Source organism: Vollenhovia emeryi, unplaced genomic scaffold (genome assembly GCF_000949405.1).
Source record: "Vollenhovia emeryi isolate VEMERY1.0 unplaced genomic scaffold, V.emery_V1.0 DF939252.1, whole genome shotgun sequence".
Lineage (NCBI taxonomy): Eukaryota > Metazoa > Arthropoda > Insecta > Hymenoptera > Formicidae > Vollenhovia > Vollenhovia emeryi.
In genome coordinates, this window is record NW_011967114.1 from 250153 (window position 1) to 276476 (window position 26324).

Genomic DNA, 26324 nt, shown 5'->3' on the forward strand with positions numbered 1-26324 from the left:
CATATTCTATATTTAGACTGCTATGTTAATATATTACTTTAGTCGATTCTTCATTGATATAAGAATCGATTAAACTTGACTTATGAAGGAATAATGAACAAAGTTATTTCTTGAACGCAGCGATATGTCTTTGCGACATTCAATATAAATGTGCCATGGGTATAATTCAGACGCGCAAACTGTCATTTTCCGTGAATAGATCATAAAACAAGGCGAACGTGTCCCTTATTTGGCTTTAGAGCGTGGATGGAGACACGTGCGGCCAATTGAAGTTCCATTCCATAAAAGTTGCTCCGGTAACTTCCTAGCGACCTCCGCTCCCGGACTCAACTCAAGGAGAACCACAGGCTGACGGTAATTGAGGACAAATAGAGAAAATACTTTTGATAGTGGCCGCAACGACGATCATCCCAGTTCCGTACGAGCGGTTAGACGTTTCATTAAAGGATATTGCCGTTGCTCAGAAGGAAAGGGGGAACTTCTTAAGGGTGAACCGGTTGCAGCTTGCCGTTTGACGGCGGTGGGTTAGTGAACGAGCGAGAAAGTAACCCTCCCCCGACAGTTGCTCGAGAAATCTCCGGCGCGACATCAACGATTATTAGATCCTTGATGCGAGGATAGTACTGCGACCGGAAATGTCGAATCGGATCAAAGATTAATTGAAATTGAAGATTTCGCAAGATAATTGCGTCAAACGCATACATTTTTATGTCATATTTTATTTTTCTTTTACGACAGTACGAACATCTCAAGCATTACTTGACATTGCAAAATCGTTACGCGTTTTATGCTATTATAGAAATCAACGTCGTGTTTATACATTTGTTTTTAATTTCTGGCAAAAAGGGCGCAATTGTGTCACTGCTTTAAGAAGAATATTCACTTGCGAATAAAAAGAGGGAAAGAGAGAGAGAGAGAGAGAGAGAGAGAGAGAGAGAGAGAGAGAGGCTAGAAGAAGTCGAATGTCTGCTTCTTCTTTTCCGCCGTTTCCACTCCGTTACCCGTTCGTGCTGCCAACAGCTGACATGGAATACAGACGAAGTTAACAAGGTTGTCAGAATATCGTCCGGAGCGTTGCAAATGGAAGTAAAAATACAGAGCATCGCCGTGTTTCGAATCGCAATGCAATAAATGAGTTGGTGCGTTAATGTTGCAAGTTACTTGTAACATTGGGAATTATTGGGGCGATATTACTGGGTCTCTCATTACCGTTTCGGCATTCGTCCATTTCGTTAGCCTTTTGTAGGACAAGTTAAGAGAGGTTTAACGATGTCGTCGTCGTGACGGAGGGGAGAATGGAGCTGGCAGCTTCTGGAAGAAGCCGGGGGAGCTTTATTAAAGCCTCCTATAATATTAAAGAGGCCGAGAGACTGCTAGTGTCTCGTACGTGTTTATACTGCGCGAATATAACCGCGGTCCCCAGAACGCATTTGGAATATACCGAAACTGTACGTTCTTGTTATACTATGAGATTATATAAAAATATGATCGCATTATTATACGGACGTATATTTCACTTTTATACAGACATATAAATTCACAGAGAAAAATTATTCTCGCTCAGAATACAAAAAATGTGTTCATTATAAACACAACGTGGATAAAATATCAAAGTGTAATATGATGTATGACGTGCTCCTAACTACGCCCGTAGTTGGCGTATTCCGCAAGAAATACTAATTCAATTCGGTAAAATTCTACAATTCAATTTTTTCACCACTCTCCAGGTGTAATATCTTGCGATTTCTCGTTGCAATTCCAGAATTATCAACGCCCGGGCTACGAAACGGTCGGCCATAAACGAAAAGCATTTTCATTCAGCCCCGCTGTTATCTACGTTATCTATTTTGCAAGGATGTTTACTACAGTTGACTCGTTGTTATGGCGCAAGATAATCACGCTACCATGTACGTTTTAAACGGGATATTCCCTCTTGGACGTCGTTATACTTCACGGCAATGTTACCCTGCGCGAGAAGCGTTTCGTCTGCGCTTCAGTTACAGCATGAGAGCCGAGTGACCGAGCTGTCGTTTCGTGGTTACGACGTCGTTGCCGTATCGGCGTATATTGCCAGCGAAAGAGACTCGAACCCTCGGTCCACGTCGGTTTCGCAGAAGGGATGAATTTTGCGAGCGCGGAAAGGGGTGGGAGGACATTCGGGAGGATGGGTTTACCCGCAGAGCTCGGTTTCAGGTCAAATTAAACATGAAGCTGCGCGATCGTTCTGGCCCGCGCGGAGCGTTTCCTTCACGGGAGATCCAGCGGATTGAGCCGAGCATGCGTCCTGCCTCGTGCGGCATCCGAAACGCTTAATTTTATATCACGGCCAGAATGAATGTATACCGCCAAGTTCGAAATATTAATGCCGACAGAAAAGAGGCAGCTACATCTTCATTTGCGTGCTCGCCGGCAGCAGTTGCGAGCAATTTAATGAGTGTTATGTAACATGTACAAACGCGCAAGTTAACTGACTCGTACGGAACAATAGGACGTGTTATTAAAATAATGGTTTGATTTACTTGCTTGTCTCGCCCGTTTGCGGTGAATTTACGAATCAGCTAATTAAAACAGTCATGCTCATTACACGCTCTATCACAGAATAATCTTTCGCTAACGTACAAATGATTGTGACGTTAACCCACACGGAGAACTCTTGTATTACTGGAAATTTGACGCGTGTTGCACGGCGTTACGCGTCATCGTTGGTACACATCACTACTTTTCTCTCCCCGTTGCCTGCGGTTTACCACGCTGAATGATGATATTAATTAATTGTGGGAACATTAGTATTACTCAAGCATATAGATGTGTTCAATTTGCTAAACAAAAGCGGAGCTGAGCGTAAACGTAATATTCAAATGTATTATATACAATATACAATAATGTTCAAAGTATGACGGTATCGTGTGATTCGTACAAAGCACTCGCGAGTGCTGCGCATAAATATGCAATTTAATGGCTAATAAATTTTCAAGCATCTTTGGAAAATAACGGTGGAACGAGATAATTAGAAGGAATAATATTATTTGGCAGTTTTATAACGTTCTGTAGGAAACTACAGATATTCCGGTTCCAGTCAATTATTATTAATACCTGAATAATAGTCCGTATCGTCGGGAATAAAAAAAACAGCGATAACGATACAAGGAAAAGAATTGAGGGAAAATTGAAAGAAGACCAGGACTCCGAACTACTTCGAAATAACGAGCGAACTTTCAAGGAAGTGTAGCACTTCATATAATCAATTAATCTCTAGAACGAGTGAGATGCTAATGGAGTTCGACTAAGTATAAACTAGAGCAAACTAGTATCGAGCCGAACGAACGCATCAACCTTCACTATATTTCACTAGTTCATATCTATTTATGCCGCAAATTCCTCAACTCGTAACTGCATAACTGTGGAATGTATTCACGTAAATAAAATAGTTCATCATCTTTGTTTTAAACACAAATTTCAGTAATATGTACGTACGTGAAAATAAAAAATAGGATAAGCCAGCTGTGAGCTTTTGGAACATAAATGGAACGTGAAAAGAATTGATGTAGAATGGATTGAAACAAACGGGTTCTATGACCATTGACGCATAATAAACGATTTCATCATTCATTTATCCCCCGTATCACGTCGCATTTGTTTCTCCATCGTTCAATGGCCCATCGTTCGTAGTTAGGACAATGTCCTACCTGTCATTTGTCTTTATTCGCAATTGACCATTATCCCTCGCAATAAATCTGACAGGTGCCGAAGAGGCGCGTGAAGGAATCTATCGCAAAGTGGTCATCGTAATCTCTGTTATCTTAAGCAGACCCTTCGGTTATGGCTCCTCGCTTCTAGCGGATTCTGCTTTGGACTCGGCTCTCATTCCCCCTGACGTTGACGGAGTATTGTTTCCCCGAGCAAGATTTCCTCCGAGTCCACTTGCTGCAAGAGCATGGATAGCGATATGGCAAAAACGAACGAGATTGTAATGAAATGTCAACTCAGTGTTTATTTTCCGCGGGCTTTGTTTGAATGTTTGATATTTGTTTAAGCATTCGATCAACCGTGCGATATAAAACATGTCTCTCGAAGAATTGAAATATTAACAGTGCGGCATTTAAAATGCCTTCTTTCTCGCGGGGCACCATATTATTGTTAACGATAGTTAATGTTAACACTGCTATTTTTGCAAAACATCGGAAGTACATCATGTATTTTGCTCGTATTTTACATATTTCGTATTTACATACAATTCACGCCAAATTTGGAAGATAAATGTTAGTTGTTATTCCTCCCTGGTGCTGTTTTGCTATAATTGAATGATTAATTGCATCCCCGTTCTCTCTCGCCTCGCTGAAAGCGTATATTCATCAATGTCTCTCGTACCTATAATTACAATTCTCAATTCAATGATAATGTTAACGTCGTTAATGGTCTTTGTTTCATCTTTGAATTATTTGTCAAGCACACACATCGGAGAATAATATATATCGCTAGATAAGATACGAATAATTCACTCGATAGTTAATAGTTCTGACCCATTTAGCTTCACGTTACATTATTACGAGTTATTTCAAATATTTATATCAAACTACTTCAAGGGAATTAGTGATACGTACAATGAACGATAAATTCGAGACAATTAGGTTATATCGTAGTCGGAATATCTACACTGAAAAAAATTTCTGGTTGAATATGGACGAATCAGATAATTTCTTTAGGATTTACCAGAATTCCTGTAATCCTACAGAAATTCTGGTAAATCCTAAAGGAATTCTGGTAAATCCTAAAGGAATTATCTGATTCGTCCATATTCAACCAGAAATTTTTTTCAGTGTAGACATACGAATTTAATCGCATATGATGCCTTAGAAGTTACATATAACCGTCTTAACACACGGGATTCTAACATGTTCCTTCAGCGAGCAGAAAGAACTTTATGCTCGCTGATTTTAATTCGCTGATTTCTCGCTAACCTTGCCCCGTAGCTTTTATTGCCCTCGCAGATCGTATCCCCGCGATTCCGTGGAATTAATTCGTTAAGAGGTGGAAGGTCGGTCGTCCCACCGTGATAGACGGGGTTCGTAAATTTTAGAGGTACACCTGGTACTCTAGCCCACTAGGGCGGAAGGAAGGAAGGAAGAGAGATGAGTACGGAGAGTAAATCCAGCTTCCGGTAGCAGGTCGGCTTCCCTGGCTGGAGTTGATCCTTGAGAATCTCGGTTATTCACTCGTGCTGGGCTGTCGATAACTTGGACAATCTTAACCCCACCCACTTTCTTTTCTCTTTCGCACTTTCACATACTCGCTCGTCTTGTCCATCATCTCGTTTGTCACGAAAGAGATCTTTGGTTTGGCTTCTTCACACATCTTCCGGATCAGCCTCCTCGTGTTACATCGCTAAATCCAATATCAGGCTGTCGCTTCCTATTTTCCGAGAGGATCCAGACATAGTCCTCGCCTCTATTGCGCTTCTACTTTTCCCTTTTCGTTTCTAACAAAAGCGATCCAAGCGAAGAATTGCTTTCGTATAACCGCAACTTGTTGAGCGAAGAGAATTTTTGAAACCAAGATGAAGCGAGCACTTCAGTTTTTAGCCATTTCACACTATATATGTATACACGCATATACACGTAGAAGACAAAAGTATTCACATCTCGCTTATATATTGCGCGGCAACGTCACTCACAGGTGCTCTTTTTTTATTATATTTTTTATCGTTTCATGTTGCAGGTGACTGGCATCGTAGGCAGAGCAGATGTTCTAGCGTGTATCTTCTTTTTGCTGTCCTTTCTTGCCTATCACGGGTGAGTATATAGTTTAATAATTTAAGTCTTTTACTTCTTAAAGTTTCATTTGATCCTCTTAAAAATTAATGAATACGAATACGGATGTACACGGTTTATATTAAATTTGAACTTACGCATTTTTTTTATTTATTATACGTTTGCAGCACAAATATAAATTTCCAAGTTTCGCGGAAAGAAAATATAGCTCAGTTAAGAAAAATTCCACGTCCACGTTTATATATCTATATTATATCTAAGAGTTAGAATACAGTTGATATACCTTCCTGCAAACTAAGGGAACTTAGGGGCTGCGCATACGTCAAGAATGTCGGGCGACACTTAACGTCGCGACGACGCCAACCTGACGCCAAAACAGCGACCCATTCGTTCTCATGAACATGGAGCTCGAAAATTATAAACTAAACTAATTTACCCTACAAACTACTATTAGTAGTTACGTGGGATCGTAAATGTGCCCCGAGTTACTCACATCGATCTTCAGCATGGGGTCTAAGAAGAATGATTCAACGCACAAAACAATTTCAATTATATTTCTAAAGAGACATTATTCTCGCGATATTCAGTTTACGATTTTACGGTAGATATACGCCGCTACTTCTCGGTGTAAGTTTAATTAATCGTAAAGAAGCTTAATTGTAAACTTTAAGCAAATTTCATTAATAAACTGCGCGGAAGAGCCTGACGCAACGAAAAATCTGTAGAAACGGACTGGATTGTGAGAGCGTAAAAAGCTTCCGTAGAGGTCGTACTCCGACATAAAAGAGGGTTTGCAGAAGACAAGAAGGTAAAACTCCGGCTGTAGGGCTAGCGTCGGGTGGCCAATGCCTGGCGGAAGGGTAAGATGCTTGTCTTCGAACCTAGGAAATTGATTACTCTTGGCTGCCTTTGAGTACTCTTTCTTCTTCGTTTCCTTCCACCTTTACTTCATCACCCCGCTCTATGCTTATCTACCTTTTTTTTTCTTTTCATCTAACTAGTATCTCTTAGTTCCTTCGCCTTCAATTCAGTCTCTCAACCATCTACGCCTCGCTTTTAAATCCTTCGGCGATTAAGCCGACCGATGATTAATTCCAATTATACATTTGGCTTATCGTCAAGACTCTCGTCAATTCTCTCGACTCTCGATCGCTTTGCTTCTCTATAGAGTTGCTGAATTCTCATTCGCATCCCGCCATTACTGCAACGAGTTACTATTAATCTTGAGCTATTATTAATCTTACTTAGGGAGCCTTGATGTAAATTGTAAGAAACACCTCCATTTTGTCGCGACCTTTCTACCTCGTTTTTATGAGCGGGTTCCCGAGAAGTCGCGGTCTCAACGGACCAGTCTCACACTGGTCTCGTTGTTCCTAAAATCCCGAAAGACATCTCGGAACGGATCTGTCATTCAACGTAGATTGATGTACACGCCAACCGACGTAAACGAATAAATCCTACACGTCTTTGGATCAATGTTCTTGATGAGAATTGTTTTCCGATACCGACGCCGTTATTCGACCCGAAGAGAAAAATATATTGAAAATATCATGAAATACGTCTGTACGAGCAAAAATATAGTTATTATTGAAGTATAATTTTTCACATGTATAGTGGTTTTTGATTATTCTATTTACAATGTAATTCGTTTAGTAATTTTTTAAATTAATAACTTTAAACATTAATCTTCTTTAAATTAAATCTAGCTTTTAGAAAAAGATTACAAATTTTGAATATACATTGGTTTTTACTCTGCACTTTGTATCTTTTGTAATAAGAAAAAATTACAAGGCATTAAAATAATTATAACATAATTACAAGATGCTCGTGTATTTACATTACGTTAATTTTTAGCCGTATTTACCAATTATCTCAAGTCTACTGTTGTATAATATGTGAATAAAGATAATAATAAATAAAATCTATCATATTTGGAAACCTGAGATGGTAATCGATTCGTATCTTCTACGTAAAAAATACAATCCGATTATACAATATCTTTTAGTCTAATATTTAAATATTTGTTCTTTTTTATAGCCAGCAGACGGCTTACGTATGGTCCAGCGTTTGTCTAGGTGCTCTATCGATGTTGGCGAAGGAAACTGGCGTTACTGTTCTGGCACTAAACCTTCTTTACGATCTCTGTCGTTCCTGGCATTCAATCAAGAGGTAAGTGTTTAAGTGCTCGGTATTGAAGCATGGTACACGTTACGGCGAAATGTAAGGTTTAATGTCTTGAGGTAAACTTTAAATTGATATAGCTGTTTTGATTTCAGTTACAATACCGTAGAATCGATAAAATTAACCTAGGATATTTGTGTCGCGTCCGTAAAATTAGATATTATAGAAGAGAAAGGCATATACGAAGTTTAATCCCCACGTTAAAAGTTGTGTACAACAACAATGAAATCGCCGTGAATTCCATGTCGCATGTCCTGAGGCGGTAACCGTGCTTCTCGTGACGTTAGAAAATGCGACCAAAATATTTCGGCCTGTTTAAGTTTCGTGTCGGAACGTAAACCCTTTTCAAACATTGACTAGGTGCACTATTAATCATAGTGATAGTGTACTGGCGCAGTGTTCGGTATATTTTTTGTATTCGCGACGGCAGACGTATAATATAATCTGCAATACGAAAAAGCCACTGCACTACTCATACATACATGTATTTTACAGGTCTATTTTCGAAGCCAAGTGGAACGACGATTCTAGATATTTTTCAAGACGTGCTGCAGCGTTACTCGTTTCGGTAAGTTAAGCTAAATTTAGTACACCAACACGTCAAATCGCGTCTGTACTTATATATAAGGGAGACACAATTGGCTGTTATATAATGGCTTGTATAATAGCCATCCTCAGTTTCTTGACTCGTAATACCTACACAATAATAATGTGAATATATCGTGACAAAATCTTGTGTCTCAAAACGGAACCGGCGACACATGTTCAATACTTCACTGTCACTCTAATATCGCCTGTTGAAGGCAATCAATCATGTTCGTAAAGGATTGACGGGAAAGAATGACTACATAATGATCTGCAATAGACAAGTGGGTAATATTCAAAGGGGATTGAAATCCCCCTAACGCATCATGTACATTCGGTCGTGCGTGGAAGTCCCATAGGATTTTCAGACGAGTGGCAAGAGCGACGTGGCTTTGTTATTATTGTATTAACGACAATGTCTGCACTTTTGGTATCCAGGGAATTACGGGGATGTCCATGACTATGTTTATCCTTTTAGATCCGTGCGCCCTCAACTTATCACGTAACTGGATTAACGGAAAAATCAAGCTTCAGTAAGCCTCGACGGCAATTGAGAGAGAAGCGTATTGTATAATATTGATTTATCCTTGATTGCTTTATTCAGAAAATTTACCGAATCGAATCGAAGATATCAAGAAGAAGATAAAAATCTTGATGAAGCGATCGTAGACTGTTTGCAAATGTATATTCGCGTATTGTATTGTAACGTAGCTGCTAGAATTCAGTATTGTATCTGAGGAATTTTGGAGGGCCAATTTCATATTAGCCCCAACAACAAAAATTGAATTAAATAGCCTTAATCGATAGATTTTTGTTTGCACATTCCCACAAAATTTATTTCACATAATAAATTATTTTAATATTTGTTTAATTTGTTAAAAAAATATTATATGTCATAAAAAATATTATAAACAGTTAAGTAAAGGAAGGCTATGTGAACGCGATAACTTTGTAATTTTTGTCGTAAATTATTTACTTGTATGATAACCGCGATACTTTATCAAACCCTCTCGAAATAGAACAACGTGTTCTCCCGTTACACACTTAAATTCGCCGCTAGAATCGAACATCGACGATATTCATATCCATTCCGCGCAGATACAACGCGAATCGATTCAGTAATCAATTGAACCGAGAGAACTATGTGAAAATACACTCGAAATACGCTTACTGTATAATTCAAGCGCATAAATTCCGCGAGATACAAGTGCAGTTAAATAATCCACACATTACCGCATTCCGTTACTTAAATCCCTTAATTTGCGCGATAGCACATTGCAACACTCACCCACGAAAGTACAGTTAATTATAATTACGCGCAACACTTTATATAACACTTTTGACGTTACGTGTCACCGATTGCATTTCAAATAACCAATTAATTGAGATCGCGGATCGTATGAAAGTAGGCGATTAAAGTTCGGCACTCCCGTAACATGTTACTACGATTCCCACGAGCGAATAGATCGCGCGAACTACGTACCTGCACTTGACCAAGTCAAATGCGATTCCCGCATCGCCGATTGTGAATGCAACAGTTAGTTAATTGCACGGCAGATAAATGCGTATTGGACGTGAAAAGCGGTCGAGAGATCCTAACGGATGTGACATACGGAACAGTTCTGACCTGTCTGTCGGCGACTTTGTCTCGCACGGGTAACCTCGCGTGAACAAAGCGCTCCACGTTCGCCGGCGAAAACAACACCTTCATCAAGTCCTGATATTCTCCAAAATATTTTAATTTTCTAATATAGATTGTTCGTGCAAAAAGAATCGCGACACCGATACGTTCTATATCCACCGTTCTTATATTACGAATTAAATGGGCGACTAGTGAAGACAGTTGATTGATAAAAAAATATACGATTAAAATTAAATCTCGCACGCACAATACGTATGGGACTCGATAAGTCTCGCGAATGTAATGAACTGCATTGTTAATATTTTGCACGACGAAGAATTGTGACTGTCGGCGTTACTTATGTGTAGTGCGAAATTATGAAATATTATCGAACGGATGATTATTAATCCCGTTATTTGAATTACTCGATACGGCAATGTTACTGAGCCCTCTTTCTGCCTTTCGTAGAAAATCGAAGATAAGTTATATCATCGTGACTTCCTTTTTTTTCTGCGCTTTTTGCGTGCTCCTTCTCGCGCCTCCCTGTTCTTGTGCTGCGCGTAGTTTGGTTTATGAAGCAGTACCGTGTCTCACGATAAAAGGCGAAGAAGCAAAGAAATTGCCTTTATACCAGTATACAGATTCTCCCGGAGAAAAGCGTGGGATGTTCAGGTTGTTATACAGGGTGTTTCAGGGTAAAGTGTCCTAACTTAAAATATGAACTTAGGACCTCAAAACAAGAAAAAACTTTCCTCTGGAGACATGTCCGTAAACGCTTTGTTTAAGAGATATTGACATCTAAACATTTTTTCATTATAAAATTTTATGAAATTGTTATCGGGTTATAATAAATAATTTAATAGTGTGCTTCAAATACTTTATTAATAAAAAATATGAAAATTTTTACTTAATTATAAATTTTGTTCAAAGTGACAGCCTTGAACATTGATACAGGCTTGACATCTGTCTTTGACGGTAGCAGTAGCAGAGCGGCACTGAATAGCTGTAATTGTTTCACATGCTTGAATAATTCTTCCTTGTAAAGAATTAATGTCATTAACTGGCTTTTCGTAGAATTTTTGTTTAATAGTACCCCAAGCAAAAAAATCCAATGGTCCGTCAAATCCGTCAAAGACAGATGTCAAGCCTGTATCAATGTTCAAGGCCGTCACTTTGAACAAAATTTATAATTAAGTAAAAATTTTCATATTTTTTATTAATAAAGTATTTGAAGCACACTATTAAATTATTTATTATAACCCGATAACAATTTCATAACATTTTATAATGAAAAAATGTTTAGATGTCAATATCTCTTAAACAAAGCGTTTACGGACATGTCTCCAGAGGAAAGTTTTTTCTTGTTTTGAAGTCCTAAGTTCATATTTTAAGTTAGGACACTTTACCCTGAAACACCCTGTATATTAAAATAAATATCAGATGCGTCAATTCTTCGACGGTATCTATTATAATAAAAATCAGAAACGTGTTTTGTGACGATGCTGATTATAGTAAAAGAAGAGTCTGTTCTGACATTTTTAATTTCGTCTAGATAAGGACTTTCCCGTCGGAGTTCGGCCTTTGCTATAGGATCCCCTTAAGAAAACGATCGTCGCTCTTCTATAATCCACGGAATTAGCGCGGATCCCCTGTTCCGTGTCCGCATTAATTCTTAACGACCGATATCTTTCGTTTTTATCGCCTGGTTGTAGTCAGACATCGATATTTACAGCAACTCGAGCCTTAAGCAAATTTAATGGTCGTTACCATAGATACACTCGACGTGGAGAATTTCCCTTTACAGTCGCGGAAAATAAATAACATTCCCCGAACTGCTATGCAACACAAGACAAACTGTGCAGCAAACGAAGCGTGGGATGAAATAGCGGCAGTTTCAAAAGATCAACAGAATGATATATGATTCGCATAAATGGGTATTGTATAACACTCGGCGATCGAAAATATGGCATGGGCTTACCATCGGCATCCACGATAATAATCAGCTTTCTCGCAATTAATTTTGTTAAGTGACGGCAATAATTAAATGATCAATTTATCTTCCTTTAGGATTCATTAAAGTTAAACATCACATTTTAACTTGAATACACTTCAAAGAAGCGAAAAACTTGCACAGTTTAATTTCGATCGACATTTTATGCGTTTAATTTGAAATCCTCTTTGAAACTTGATTTTCAAACAGGATTTAAAGTTTTTGCGAATAGTAAAGCTTTTAAGAAGGCTCTCTCTTTCTAGTAAAATCCACGCAGGCGTGAAGTGACCTGAATCTTCAAAGGAGTCTCAAGTTAGGTGGTAAATTTTATCGATGCGAATTTCTCGTATTTTCGACACGAATCCATCGAGGTCACGCTGGTCGATCACGACACCGTAGGGTGTAACTCCTAAACGGAGTTTATGAGACGCTATTAAATTCTCGGCGCTTTACTATCGTTGATGTTCATACCTAAGAAACGCCGGGCTCTTGCGGCGCCGGCGCTCATCGTCTTTATTGTCGCGAATTAATTTAGACGGCGTCGTATTAAGTACCCTTACCAACACGGGAAAGCGCTTCGATAAAGATCCGGGGATAGCATATCTCTGACAATCAGTAAACGGTTGTGCTGTAACGTGTCCATTACCATGCGGGCATTGTATTAGCTACCGATCTTTTCAATTGTAAAATAATATATGAACAAATAACAATTCCACAATATTATAATAATTTTTCTATAAATTATATTAATCTTCCCGTAAGTTAGCTCTCTACGAGAGCTAAGTTTCTGAAGTAACGGAGTTGCGCATTAAAATTCTGTGCTCGCGCATAATTAGGCGGTAAACTCAATTGTATAATTTCCCTCGGTACAGGAATTGCTAAATAATGTATTTTGCCCTTAAAACGTATCGTGGTAAGTCAGGGCAGCGCGACCCATCACGTGGGCCAATGCGGGGAATAAAGGTTGCGCATGGAAAGTACTTTAACCGAACACGATTCTGAGTTATGCTAATTTATGCTGCCGAACGAGGGAGGCGTGCTTGCACACGACCTATCCTCACACACAGTTATCTACATATTCCGGATCTCTTTCCACCCCTGTCGTTTCCGCCATCCCGTAGCACTTACACGCCCTCAGGTACGTCGTTCTCAACGATGCTTCTCGGTCTTCATCGCTGGCAAGACCACTAATATTTCAGATATAATACTATATTTTAGCGAACGTTAAACGTAATCTGTCAGATTTACAAACTTCTTTATTCAAGCAAATTGAGACGAGACCATTAAATTATATTTTACTTGCAAAATGACATCTCATCGTTGCTTATAAAGGAGACAGGATATTTGTTATATTTCTACATTTGAAAAAGTTAACTTTCAAGTTAATTATATAAAGAAATTGCCGAAAGTTGCTAATAATTTCCTTTTTTTTTAGAGAGAAAGTTTTAATAATTGATGAATGAATTAACTTCTGAACGCTTTTAAATTGTTAACGAAACTGACTGCACGAAAATATCATTGCTATTGTATCGGAATAAGCACACTAAGGACGCGTCACACAGCTAACACCTAAGGTGACAAACCTAATCAATAGGCCAATCCATTAGAGAGAGAGAGGTACATATGTTGTTTACCGATTGTACATTGCTATGCTCACTGTTATCTGATTGGCTTAACGTTTAACTCTCGCTGTCTTACACGCCCTTAAGATACCGCGAACAAGGACAAATTATGATCGAAGCTGTTGTACCGGCAAAAAGAAATGCATTATCGCGATTGCTTTCTTCATCATTATTGAATTAGTCAATAATCGATATCTAATTGAACATATTAAAAGAATGCATTTTCGCAGAGAGAGAATCTTTAGCTTCAAAGAATAGCAGATATTAATGATATTAATCTGTAGGATGTGTCGTAATTTCTAATTTATTTCATCGTTATTGTATCCGGTCATTATACCACGAGGTATCGCGGTTGTGTATTCAACTACGGTTAAAAGTTCGCAACGTCGAAAAAAGACTGCATCAATATGCAATACGACATTTCGTGCGCATCGGATATTTATCGGAATTGAATTTCCGTCCTGCTCGCCGTATTCCGCAGGTCAGCCGGGATCTTCGTGGTGGCGTAATACAATATTCCAAGAGCTTCCCATCGAAGAACAAGGCCGGCATTGGTGTCGGACGTCTCGACAGGACACGGCGTTTCGATGACGGCGTTACGTATATACGACGTGTCCGTATGACCGCTTAGGATGGACGCTACCCTCGTCTGTCGACTTCGATCCTGGAGGATATGAATACCTCGAATTGGCAGATATTGTCCGACTCTCCAACCCTTCCAGAACCACTCACCGCCGTGTCTGTCCGCCGACAAGAATGCGAACGAGAGAGGCCCCGGATGTAGGTACAAAGGCGAAGAGACAGTGAGAGGGCCAACGACGTCCCCGGATAACTCCGGAATAAGGGATAGAGAGCGGTCTATCGGAGGGTGGTACGGACGTCTATTGGGTTAGCGAGCTCTGCGGAGGACGTGACGGAAATGTGACGACGGTCCTGTGTCATCCCCTACGCGAACGTGACGACGTCTTGGCGCAAGAGAGATTGCGAAGCTACTACCTTTCGTTCTTTGCTATTCAGGCCCGCGAATCGCGTTACTTAATTAAACCATTTAGCAGAACGTGACTGGTGCGTCGTGTCGACTGGTAACATTATTGCGAGAAACGTATTACTAGCTTCCTTGCCACGCATCTTACATCAGATGACGATAATTAACGTAAAGAGAAAATCGTATCACGTGGACACGGCATACGAACGCGCAATTAGTTTCACTTCGATTTACATCACCGCATCCACATCGTAATAATTTATACGTTTCTGTATTTACGTCTCTACCGTCATGTACTATACCAATAAATTGATTAAACGATTTGCGAGACTTGAACTCGCAGCTTAGTTTTCTGCTATTGTAAATACAAAAATAACATTCACGATTCAGTTATAAAGGAATGTATAAATGATAAAAGTTTCAAGTGTAAGTAGATGCTACACGAGCGCGTCTATTTTAATGCAAACACGAGACACTTGATTTAGTCACGTTTAATATTCACGTACATACGGTTAAAACGTTTTATATTTGGCGACTTAAATTTTTTTCCTATTTATTAGCACACTAAAAATACTGAGAGAGCAAGTTTGCAAAATTCACAAGTATTAGTTTGAACATTTTCAAATCCCCATTTGCCATAAAGTACCCGGACATTTCCACTCGAAAGAAAAATGTGTCTCTGTAACAATATGAAAATTTATCGACCATTTAATGTTTGCAGTTTAGCATACTTCTTGTGGTACGACTCGCTCTACTTCACGGTACTTTGCCGAACTTCTCCGCACAGGATAATCCAGCTGCTTTTCACCCCTGTTTCCACGTCAGGTGAGTATCTGTATAAATCCTTTATGTTACGCGAGTCGCGACGTGGAATCCTATTACAACGTTTCAAAACTCGCAGCGATTGAGAACGACTGGAAACTTTATACCATTGTCCCTCGTTGAGGAGTAACGTATCGCGTATACGTGAGATCAAAGTGTTGGATGACAATGGAAACAAGACGACTTTATCCTTTGATCTGATTCAGCCCGTATTCACCTCTCGCCCGGCGGTGCTTTCAGCAGTTGGAAACATTTAAGCTGCCATGTTTTGTTTGTTTGCTCCCGCACCTCCGCGAAAGAATGTATTCTTAGAGTCAATCGGACATTTATCCGATTACTTTCACGAAACCGACATAAGTAAAGTGAAAGAGACTGGACATTTACGCGGATGCATCGCCGATTTTGTGATCGTTATGAACGTAGGAAGAAAAGTAGATCTCTCTTTTTTTTTGTATACTCGTATACCATTTCTTACATTCTGAGAAAGAAATTTTCCGGGGGAATAAGCGGTATTAAAACATTCGCATAAAGACCCCATCTTTTATTTATTCGTGAGTTAAAATCTTCTAACGCAACATCCTGAGGTTCAGGAGCGTTAGTTGACTGTCAGCCAGAGAAAGATTTTCGATTCGTGCTCGGATTAAACCGGAAGTCTCGTCTGCCCAACTTTTCCACTCCAATTGCCTGTTTGCAACAGATTCGCGGCGCGTCCCGCTGCCCCGATTCGTTCGAGTCTCGCTCTCAAAGAGTTGGAGCGCGGTGCAACTTTCCAACGCTACTCGAAAAATCTCTCAGTTGATCTCATCGAAGACGGGCACTAGCGATACCACGATTCGCAATTTTAATCCACTCGACAACCACTCGGGACATTTTCTTCTATCGTTTTCAAAAGTTTTCTCGGTGGCGCGTTATAGGCGTTCGAAGAGAATTCCAAAATTGCGGCGTACGCCCGTGAAAAATTCTCTAATATATGATCCGATTTTACGGCTCGCTGAACATGTCCAGTAAATCCGATTCCGCTATATCCCGTAGTTCAACGATATCGCATGACCGCCGTATCTATTACGTCTCGCAAGGAACGGACGTGTCCTGACGTTTCACGTAGATGGAAAATGGAAATGGCCGCGTGATGTGATTCTCTCGACGCGACACCGCAAAACTTCCGTTCACGACGAGACTACGAAATATATTCACCTCGTGGAGCTCTTTTATGGCGAGCGCCACGGGACGGCGGCAGTCTTTTTCACGCTCGTGAAAATTATCTTAATTACAGAAGCGCATCTTTCGAAGCAGTCATAAACCTAATGCAATTAGTCTCCCTGCTCTAGAAAATTAATTAGTTATACCATTACATTTTCATGATAAAAGCTGCGTTTTTGTGCGTTTCTTTCGTACGTGACCGTCCAACCTGACAAATAAGATTCCCTCTTTCCAACGCTGACGAGGGAACGCTAATTAAATACGGAATTCTGTAGGTGCGCTTTCGTTTCGCATTGACTGAATACGACAATAAAACTGCGAAGAATGGCAATTGTAGATGCCACTTTAAAAGAGGGAAATGTTGGATAATTTTTACATATTAAGAAATATTGTATTGTTTCCATCATCGCACCCTGCCGTCTCGGAGACATATAGAAACGTATTGGAGCCGTGTTCTTGTCCTCCTACGTCGTATTTATTCATCTTCCTTCCTCGGTAAAATCCCGGCTTTCCACCCTCTTCACCTTCCCGCAGTCGAGTGAAGGGAAGAAACGAACCGGAGGGAGATATTAGGCGAAATACTTTCAAGCTGTCTGCTAGAAACCGGGCGGGAATATTTTACGAGATGTATAATTTGGCTGGATGTACCGTCGTTTCGCGGAATTTACGATCGCGCAAGCTTACATCGGGCCGGCATTTCGGTACAGCGCTCCGCGTCGTTCAAAATTCTATCCTCCCTCCGTTATCCCCGGTGCCTTGTCCTCGAAATATCCTCCTCGTCGGACGCGCACATGCGGCACACGCGGCAGCACGTGTCCTTTGGTGACGCTGCAACTTGAGGAGATTTGCCGGTAGAATGTCGTAGGTCGCGCGCGTGGAGTTTCCGCCCTAATACAGTTATACGTTTACGAGGTTCCAGAAATACCGGGCGACATATTTGCGATCGCGTGTACCGCTCGGCCGCTCAGGTGGTTACTCGGTTAGACCCTGCGGTGCTGCTGCGCGATTAATACGGTAATTTAAGTTTAAGCTTGTTAAGCGGACGACTGGCGCGCGTAACTCTGCGCGAGGCGCTAATCGCCGCTAAATAGGCTGCGATATAAATCATCCCGCGCTCGTCCGTTATTAACAAGGGCTTCGCAACGTTTCCCCGACAACGCGCAATTACGACTTTACGCAGGATGCGCCCGTGCCGCTTCAATCTCGTCTAGGGCCACGCAAGATTCGCGATTTTACATCGTCCTGCGACATCAGCTCCCTTATCCGAACACGCTATCCAATTTTACGAACGCATATTCAACATGCTACTTCGTGCACCGCCACGTTGAATCAAAGGGACGCGCCATGGACGCCAACACAAATCTTGTATTTATGGCAGCGAGAAGATGTTCTATTCCTCGGTCAAAGATTCGATGTAAATGTGTTACGATGTACGACAGCGTCCTCAAAACGAGTCTTGGGAGAAATTTCCTGTCGAGAGTAGCGAAAGAGTGTATCAGAGGTTTCCGCGTCAAGCTTGTACATGGTAAATGGAATCGTTAAAGGGTCCCTCCGGTTACGACAGACTCGCGTATATACCGTGCACGATCTTCGCAGTGATTAATTCCACGTCGGGTCCGCCCCATCGTGTCTCGGTCTATTGCCGTACCCATGTGCAATGATATTATGGGCGCCATACGCGTGTCATATCCACCATAGCCTGCGCCGGCTTTGTCGTAAAATATTAACACGCGGGTAGGTAGACTCCGTAAGACGATACGAATGTTACCACGAGCGAGATTTTTCTCAATAAAGTCCTTACAAGACACTCTCTCGTGCCATATTGAGTTCGTCGTAGAATATCACGCGAGTCTACAAGGACGTTAAAGATACAAACGATTATTGAAGATAAAATTGCGTGTGACAATAATCGAATTATCATCTGGAAGTCTCAGCTGTGTATATGTCTGCGATAAAAGTCATTCAGTTATATATGCCGTCATAAATACTAGTCGTGTATTTTTATTTTATATAATTATATGCTCGAATTAATAATTTCAGAATACCAATATACACACGTGTGCTGTTACGTATTAAGGATTCTAGCGGTTAAAATCGACACATTGACTCGCAACTCTTAATTACTATTACGGTGGAAACTGAATTGTGTATTAAATAAAGGTACGCAACGTCGTTATGATAACGACGAGGGAAGCAGTTCGCCGAGGTTACTGCAAGACCTCATTGTGTTCTTTAAATCGCCGCAAGAGTTCATTGGAATTTATGCAGCATAGTAACTTGAAACTTCTTCTTTACGTTTGTACGTTTGGAATACTCTCGGGAGATTTATAAGTTTATAAAACAGCTTACCTCTTAGGAACTACGGAATATCCCGGAAAATAGAAGGAATACGCTATAAATGGTTAACGTAAGTTTCCTCGTAAAAAGATTGTTCCACTTTCCTCTCCGTTTGATTTCGATATCTCTTTTGTTTCTTATGGTATCGTAACGTGCGAGGATAAAAAATTTATGTGTAGAGCATTGTGCAACGTTTACGATAATACGCATAAAATAAATTTACAGAAAATCCTTCGTCCTGTGAATGCGAATTACATACGCAGACACGCGCGCACACACGATCGCACGCGTACGCACAGGCGAGTCCTTGTTACGTATATCAACGAGACGTTATCCACAACATGACAAAGTGCACTTTGAATTTTTATCAATATCTGCGATAGAGAAGCGTTAGAATAATCATGCGCAATTCTATTCAATTGCGTTTTGTGCAGTGAGAGTAAATCCTTTTTTTTCAACATTTACTTTATTCAGCATGTGAATGACAATAAATTGTCGAAATTCGGAATATTCCTAACAATAGAAGAATGTTGCTGTCGACTACGCTTGTTGGATTTTAAATCGAACGAAAGAATGATTGGGACCGCGCTGCAATCCGGCGAGAGCTAGTCGAACCCATGTTGTCGCGTATTGACGTGATTTCCTCCAAGGAGGATGCTGAAACTCACTTTCATATTTATGAGCCACGTTATGCGAAAATGCAAACGTATGCAGCACCAGTCATTTACGGTGCACTGACAATCATGCACGACTGATGGAACTTCATGCATGTGATAGCGATAGAGCGTAATATAACGCCTCTCGCTCTCTCGCTTCTATTTCCATCGCTGTATGTATAATAGCATGTCTTTATGACGTAATCCTTTGACCGAGAATATTGTTACGAGAAAATTTGTATCTGCGCTCTCACGGCCATTTTCCTGAAAGTCCTGTTCAATCATCTTTGAAGTATTACTCTCTGTATTTTAATATCGCGTATCTCAATTTGTTCGCATAAAGTATTTTGCTGCATATTGCAAATAGCGGCCTTTTGAAAATACTTTGTAGTGCCTGTTACTTTGCTCTGTCTCCATGGAGATCCGAAAATTGTGATTCTGCGATAAAGCCTCGAGTTACGTATAATAAAACATGATAATTCCGATTTTATTGAAGACTCCAGACCTCGCGTTAGTGCGATCGAACGGAATATACGAAAGACGTCCCAATCAATCGAGAGAGAAAAATAGCGAAACTCACACTCATTGTTTCCCGTCTGGATATAATCCATCGAAGCGTTAAATCTACAGATCAGTTTTCGTGCGGACGTCTCATTGCCGGATGATTAATTCTTATGATCGGAAGTTTCCGCAGTAAATGGCGCTAAGCTCGAAGCTCCCTCATTTCTCCTTTCCACGTTAGAATCGAAGGACAATGGCTTCCCATTTATTAGTTCACATTGATCGGGGTGCAATTCGTTAGTCTTATTTTCATATAACAAATAATATATTTAAACGACAATAATCGGTTACCATGGCATTGTAATGCTCGTGTAATAGTTGGCGAAAAAATATCGGATATAAAGTTCACGAGCTCCAAAATTATGGGAATATGCAAAACCATTTCTCACATGTTAACCTAAGAGCAAGGCAGATTTACGATTTGGGGCGTATTTTTGTATGCGAATATTCGCGCGCACCACGCTCGGTTAATACCGCTAGTCAACTACGGACATATGCGCTTCTTTCTCACCGTAAGTACTTTCCCGTAGCAACTTCGTATACTCTTGTTATAATTTATGTCCTATTCAAGCACCTGCGCGCCTTCCCGGAATTCCGTCCTCATCCTCCCCCATAAACTATCGTGTTGCGAGTTCACCGTAAAGATTGCACGATGATATACCCGATGCAGATAATTAACATCGTTTACGGAACGCTTAGAGAACTAGGCTGTTAAATAACTACCTGGTAAATAAATTCGCTTGAACGAAGATAGACGCCCCCGGAAAAAAATATTGTTCTCTTTCCACAAACGAGGAGAAACGTGCGAATCGTTTGTTAGACATGTAAGCGCGTTTAATTGAGTACAAGACATTCTTGTGTCTTGTAGAATCTATACACCGTAACTCATCTTTCAAAAATAGCGACTTCGCAACTAACGCGACGCGACGTGTTGGCTTTAATTACGTAACTGTGTAACGAAAACGAACGAAACGATCACAACGTGGTTATCCTATCTCTCGCAAGATCAACGAGAATGTACGTGGGCAGAGAACTTTCTGGACAGTGAAAATTCCGGCGTGGAGATAAAACGCCCCTGACAAAGCTACTGCGATGACACCGCTGAGTGCGCGTAATTAGTTATATCCGGAGGGTCTAGGCACTGTTCTCTAACGAATCCCCCGCGGTAGTAAATTTTATACTTCATATACGAGAACAAAGCAACAAAGTTGATATCAAACAGCTTTTATGATTCTTTTCCTCTTTCACTTTTACATCAAAGAATTTGTTACCAGCATACCTGTTAATGGGCCATTTTCTTCAACATGTTTCTTCCACGATGGATTTTACTTTTCATCTCTCATACAACGCCCTGCAGTGATTTTTCAATACGCTTTCAGTGTTTAGGGCAGAATTCGCGGTACGTAAGGAACACAAAGTTTCTAAGCGCATTCTTTTGGAACACATTTCTTTGTTACAACGTCTTTCAACGAGTCATGTTTCAACTTTTCTCAGTTCGGGAGATTGTGAGACTAAACGGAAAAATACACATTATCCGCGACGAATGAAGACAAGAAGAAAGTAACGTTGTTATAAAAAGAAAATGTCGCCGTGAGTATCGGCTGCGGAGTATCCAATTAGTCGATGCTCGAGAGACGAGTGGATGTTTCGAAACTCGAGGATGTCTGTCGGTATCTTGGCTAGCCCCGTAGATCGATGGCGGACCATAGAAGCGAATACAATAATGGTTTCCCAGATCACCCACGTCCAGTGAATCTTATTTTATTTTTTTATTTTCGATGTAAGGTAAAGAGGGAGTAAAGTCAAGTCTATCAGAAACAAAATTTAGAGCGTGATAAAGGTATTCTTGGTAGTAAAGACTTTCGCCATTTGAGCTGCGCCCCTCCCCCTCCACCCTCGAGATGTTACTGTTTACTATATGCAAGGAAACTACTTGACTTCGCTTCGTTGGTTCTCAATAGTTCGGTCCATTCTCTACTCTTCGTCACTGATTGCCTAACTTTACCCGAAATTTTCACATTTTTATACATGGTGAAGAAAACGTTGATGTTCGCGTAGATCAGTATATCGCGAAACTGATAAATGTACCGTTATAAATAACACAGTTTTATCTAGGACTTTAGCATTTAAGATTCATGATGCTAAATCCGTTGCTTACGGGTGTGTACGAATGTACATCTCTCAAGTAAACGTTGAACTTCACATACTCCAGCGAAATTATATCTCGTTTGATGTCGCTTACATGAACAATTTTGGAAGCCTCAACATGATACACGTGAGATGTAAGTCATTCATCGTGTAGCTACCTCGACACGCGCCCATTCGCGCGCACATTTGTGTGGGTTGCGCAATGACGTTAAATTATCCATTAACCACTTTAGAGGACATTAAGTCAGTACGGCCGCGAAATTTCGTCGCTCCACCGTATACGATGCCTTAGAGGCAGATCCAAGGTGCCTTAAAGATGTAGAGTGCGGTTAACAGCACGCATTTACACCGAGCTCCGAAGCCGCGGAATGTCTCAGACTAACTGATACGGTATGACATAAATTCCCTATAGCCTCTAAGAGCACTTTGGGTAAGCCGCATCGTCGGTTTTCTTATGCAAACGGTATTTCCATACACGTTTGAGCGTATCGTATCGTTATTGTGTATATTTGATTGGGAGATATTAATGATTAGACTAAGACATTCTGTGACAATTGTATCATATATTAAATATATGTATCATTACAATAAAAAAGTTATTCTGCGTCAGTAACATGCACTGAGACATTAATGTTGTGGTTTGACACTCAAATAAATACTTTATTGCTGACGGGAAACAGAATGAATCTAATGGCTTAAGGGATTTCTTGCCCGTAGTAATGCTGGCTCTAGAACTGTAGTCCTTTCGATTTATCGTCGCTGTTACCGATATATTTCATTTGAGATTGCTACGAAATGTAACCGAAATTTACACATTGAATTCTGTTGTTTTAGAAATATACATGAATTTATATACGTGGGTACAACTTGGCAGATATGTACGTGGATTAGTGCAAATAGAAAGGATTAATCTTTAATATTACAGATAGTAATCGCAAACTTTATTAAATCACTCGCGGTGGTATTTACGAAAAATAGATCATCCACACATTGTCTCTTGCTAAGACTTACAATAAAATAAAATTAGTCTCATAAAATAAAATTGTATATCAGTAAGTCATGAAAGATGCTAATGTAAATGTCATAAATTCGATAATCGTCCAGATCACATTAGTTGGCATTGCAACATCAAGAGATCTTTGCGCAAGTTTGAAATTAAATGCTTATATACGCTAATAATTAATAAATTGATATATATATTTGAAGAGAATTTAAAAATCTATCTATATGATGAATACCTTGTTCATATAATAATTAATTTTGCGATAAAAATTTCCTTACATCGATCCAATACTCGATTCACTTATATCACTTTGTAGCGACGATAAAACGCAACTACGCTAACCCTTTACGGCCTATCCTATTTGTAGGGTTGGAAAGTAACTCGTTACTTGTAACCAAGTTACAGTTACAGTTACTTCTTTTTGGCAACTCTAACTTAACTTCTTTACTTTTTCTCCATCTGTAACTGTAACTTAACTCAGTTACATTTTTTCACTAATTAGTAACTAATTTAATAGTTACATTAATAGTTACTTTATATATTTTTTAAACCTTTACTTAATCGCATAGACCTTGCCTTTGCGTATAAGTGTCTCCCTAGAAGCACAATTTATTGGCTGTACATTGGCAAACATTGTTTAAACATTGGTTATGTTGGCAGTGAATTGGCCAATGTTTCCCCAATACAACACCAATATTGGTCATAAAATAAATGCAAATATACTACTGATATTGTACCTAGATGGTTATTTAATATTGGATTGATTGTATCAGCAAGATTGTCCAATAATATTGAGTATAGAATAAATGCTAATGTAACGCCGATGTTATGTATCGTATTGCACGGTACCGTATTTACATTGAAAGTGCATTGCAAAAATATGAGGCCCTCCGCCACCCCCGCCGAATTCTTATCGGCGGTCCTCTTTTGTTTGCGATAAAATTGCGTTTTTACATTTTTATAACTTAATTAATTTTATTTACAACTTATTTTGTGTATATAAAAATATAGAAAGAGATAATGTTATGTATACTGAAACCAAAAACATGTTACCTAATTTTTTAAACTATCGAATTATGTCCTCCTATCCCTGACTATCCGAATCCCTACCTATCCGTATTCCGATTTATAGACCTACCTACCCGTGTTTCAACATAATGACCTACAAATCTTTAATTAACCGCGACGCGATTTTCTAGTCGAGGTTTGACTTGGAGTTTAACACGCCCGCGGGATTTAATAGGGGTTTCACTCTCGCACATATGCGAGAATGTATGTATATAGAAGCATAACCCACCCGAATTGTGACAAATCAAAAGAAATCAAAGTATACTTCGATACAGCACCTTACTTACTTACGTACTCCATCAGAGTGGCCAATATTGACCACTTACCTCGTCGTGTTTAGTCCTTCGGTGGGCCAGATTGGACATACCTTTCGTTGCTCCCGGCCATACATCTGGTCATTTTGACCAGAGATCAGGAAGGAAGAAAACTCCTTCCATAGTCGGTTATCGTCACCGACAAATATTTCGTACGGTTCGAATATGCGAGTGACGATCGTATCGCAAAATGCACGACCACGAGAAGTTAATTAAAAGAAAAATATTAATTCAAAAAACTTTACGGTATGTACGAATCAAATTTATTTTTACTTCCGTTATTTATTTAAACATATTGACCATCTCTTCGTAAAATGATCTTTGAATTCAAAATTCGAATAGATATAGAAAAAAATTTTACTTCGCGTTAGAGTAATTTTAATCATATTCCTCGATAAATTAAAATTTATAATATGGATAAAATTAAGTAATTAATAATTAATTAAAAATTTTTCCTGAAAAACCGATCGCGAAAACCCGACCGCGTAAACCGACCGCGAAGATGCGTGTAATTGTGCATGTCGTTCATGCGATACGCATCTTGACAATACATATTATATATCAAATCAAATATAGAAAATATGAAAAATAAATGGATAGGTCACATGTCGAGCAAAAAAGATTTGCTCGACAAATACAGCAAAACTATATTTGCCAAGCCATATTTTGTGTAATTTTTGCAACAACTCAAGATGGAAAGTGAATTCAACATATCGTAATATGAGCAATAGAGTTTCATCAGATTAAAAGAATGTAAAAGAAAATTAAAGGCCCTGCTGCAGGAAAGAATGAATCCCAGATCTTCCGGATTATCTCCGATAGCGGTCATTTCGGCAGGGAGTTAACGACGATCGTTTTTCAAATCATGCAATCTCGTATATTTTCAGTTTTATTAAAATAAAAATTATTCTTTCATTATTACTGTTAATGGGAGAATATTTATGGAGAAGAATATACATAAAATCTTCTCTTCTTTTTTTGTTAATTTCGCGAATCGACGTCGCGCCCTCGTGCCGAAACCGTTGCTTTCGGGTATCCGTGACAAAGAAAACCAGGGATTAACTCTGGTTATCCAACAAGGTCTTTAATCTTCACGGGAAAAGGAAAATTTAAACCGATCCAAAGGTCAAGGTCCTCGCTGCAAGAAAGAATAAATCCCAGATATTCCGGATTACCTCCGATAGCGGTCATTTTGGCAGGGAGTTAACGACGATCGTTTCTCAAATCATGCAATCTCGTATATTTTCAGTTTTATTGAAATAAAAATTATTCTTCCATTAGTAGTGTTAATGGGAGAATATTTATGGAGAAGGATATATACATACATGTAAACTCTTCTCTTCTTTTTTTTATTAATTTCGCGAATCGACGTCGCGCCCTCGTGCCAAAACCGTTGCTTTCGGGTATCCGTGACAAAGAAAACCAGGGATTAACTCTGGTTCTCCAACAAGGTTATCAATCTT

At 39.6% G+C, this 26324-nt stretch overlaps 1 protein-coding gene across 4 annotated transcripts in view; it reads left to right on the forward strand.

Annotated features, from left to right (window-relative positions):
• LOC105559828 (transmembrane and TPR repeat-containing protein 1-like) overlaps positions 1 to 26324 on the forward strand; it is a 194517-nt gene that overhangs the window by 128158 nt on the left and 40035 nt on the right. For all 4 annotated transcript variants that reach the window (XM_012008432.1, XM_012008433.1, XM_012008430.1 and 1 more), the window contains 4 exons: positions 5716 to 5789; positions 7806 to 7937; positions 8445 to 8517; positions 15474 to 15577. In XM_012008432.1, coding sequence (XP_011863822.1) covers positions 5716 to 5789; positions 7806 to 7937; positions 8445 to 8517; positions 15474 to 15577 — 383 coding nt within the window. The remainder of the gene's footprint in view (positions 1 to 5715; positions 5790 to 7805; positions 7938 to 8444; positions 8518 to 15473; positions 15578 to 26324) is intronic.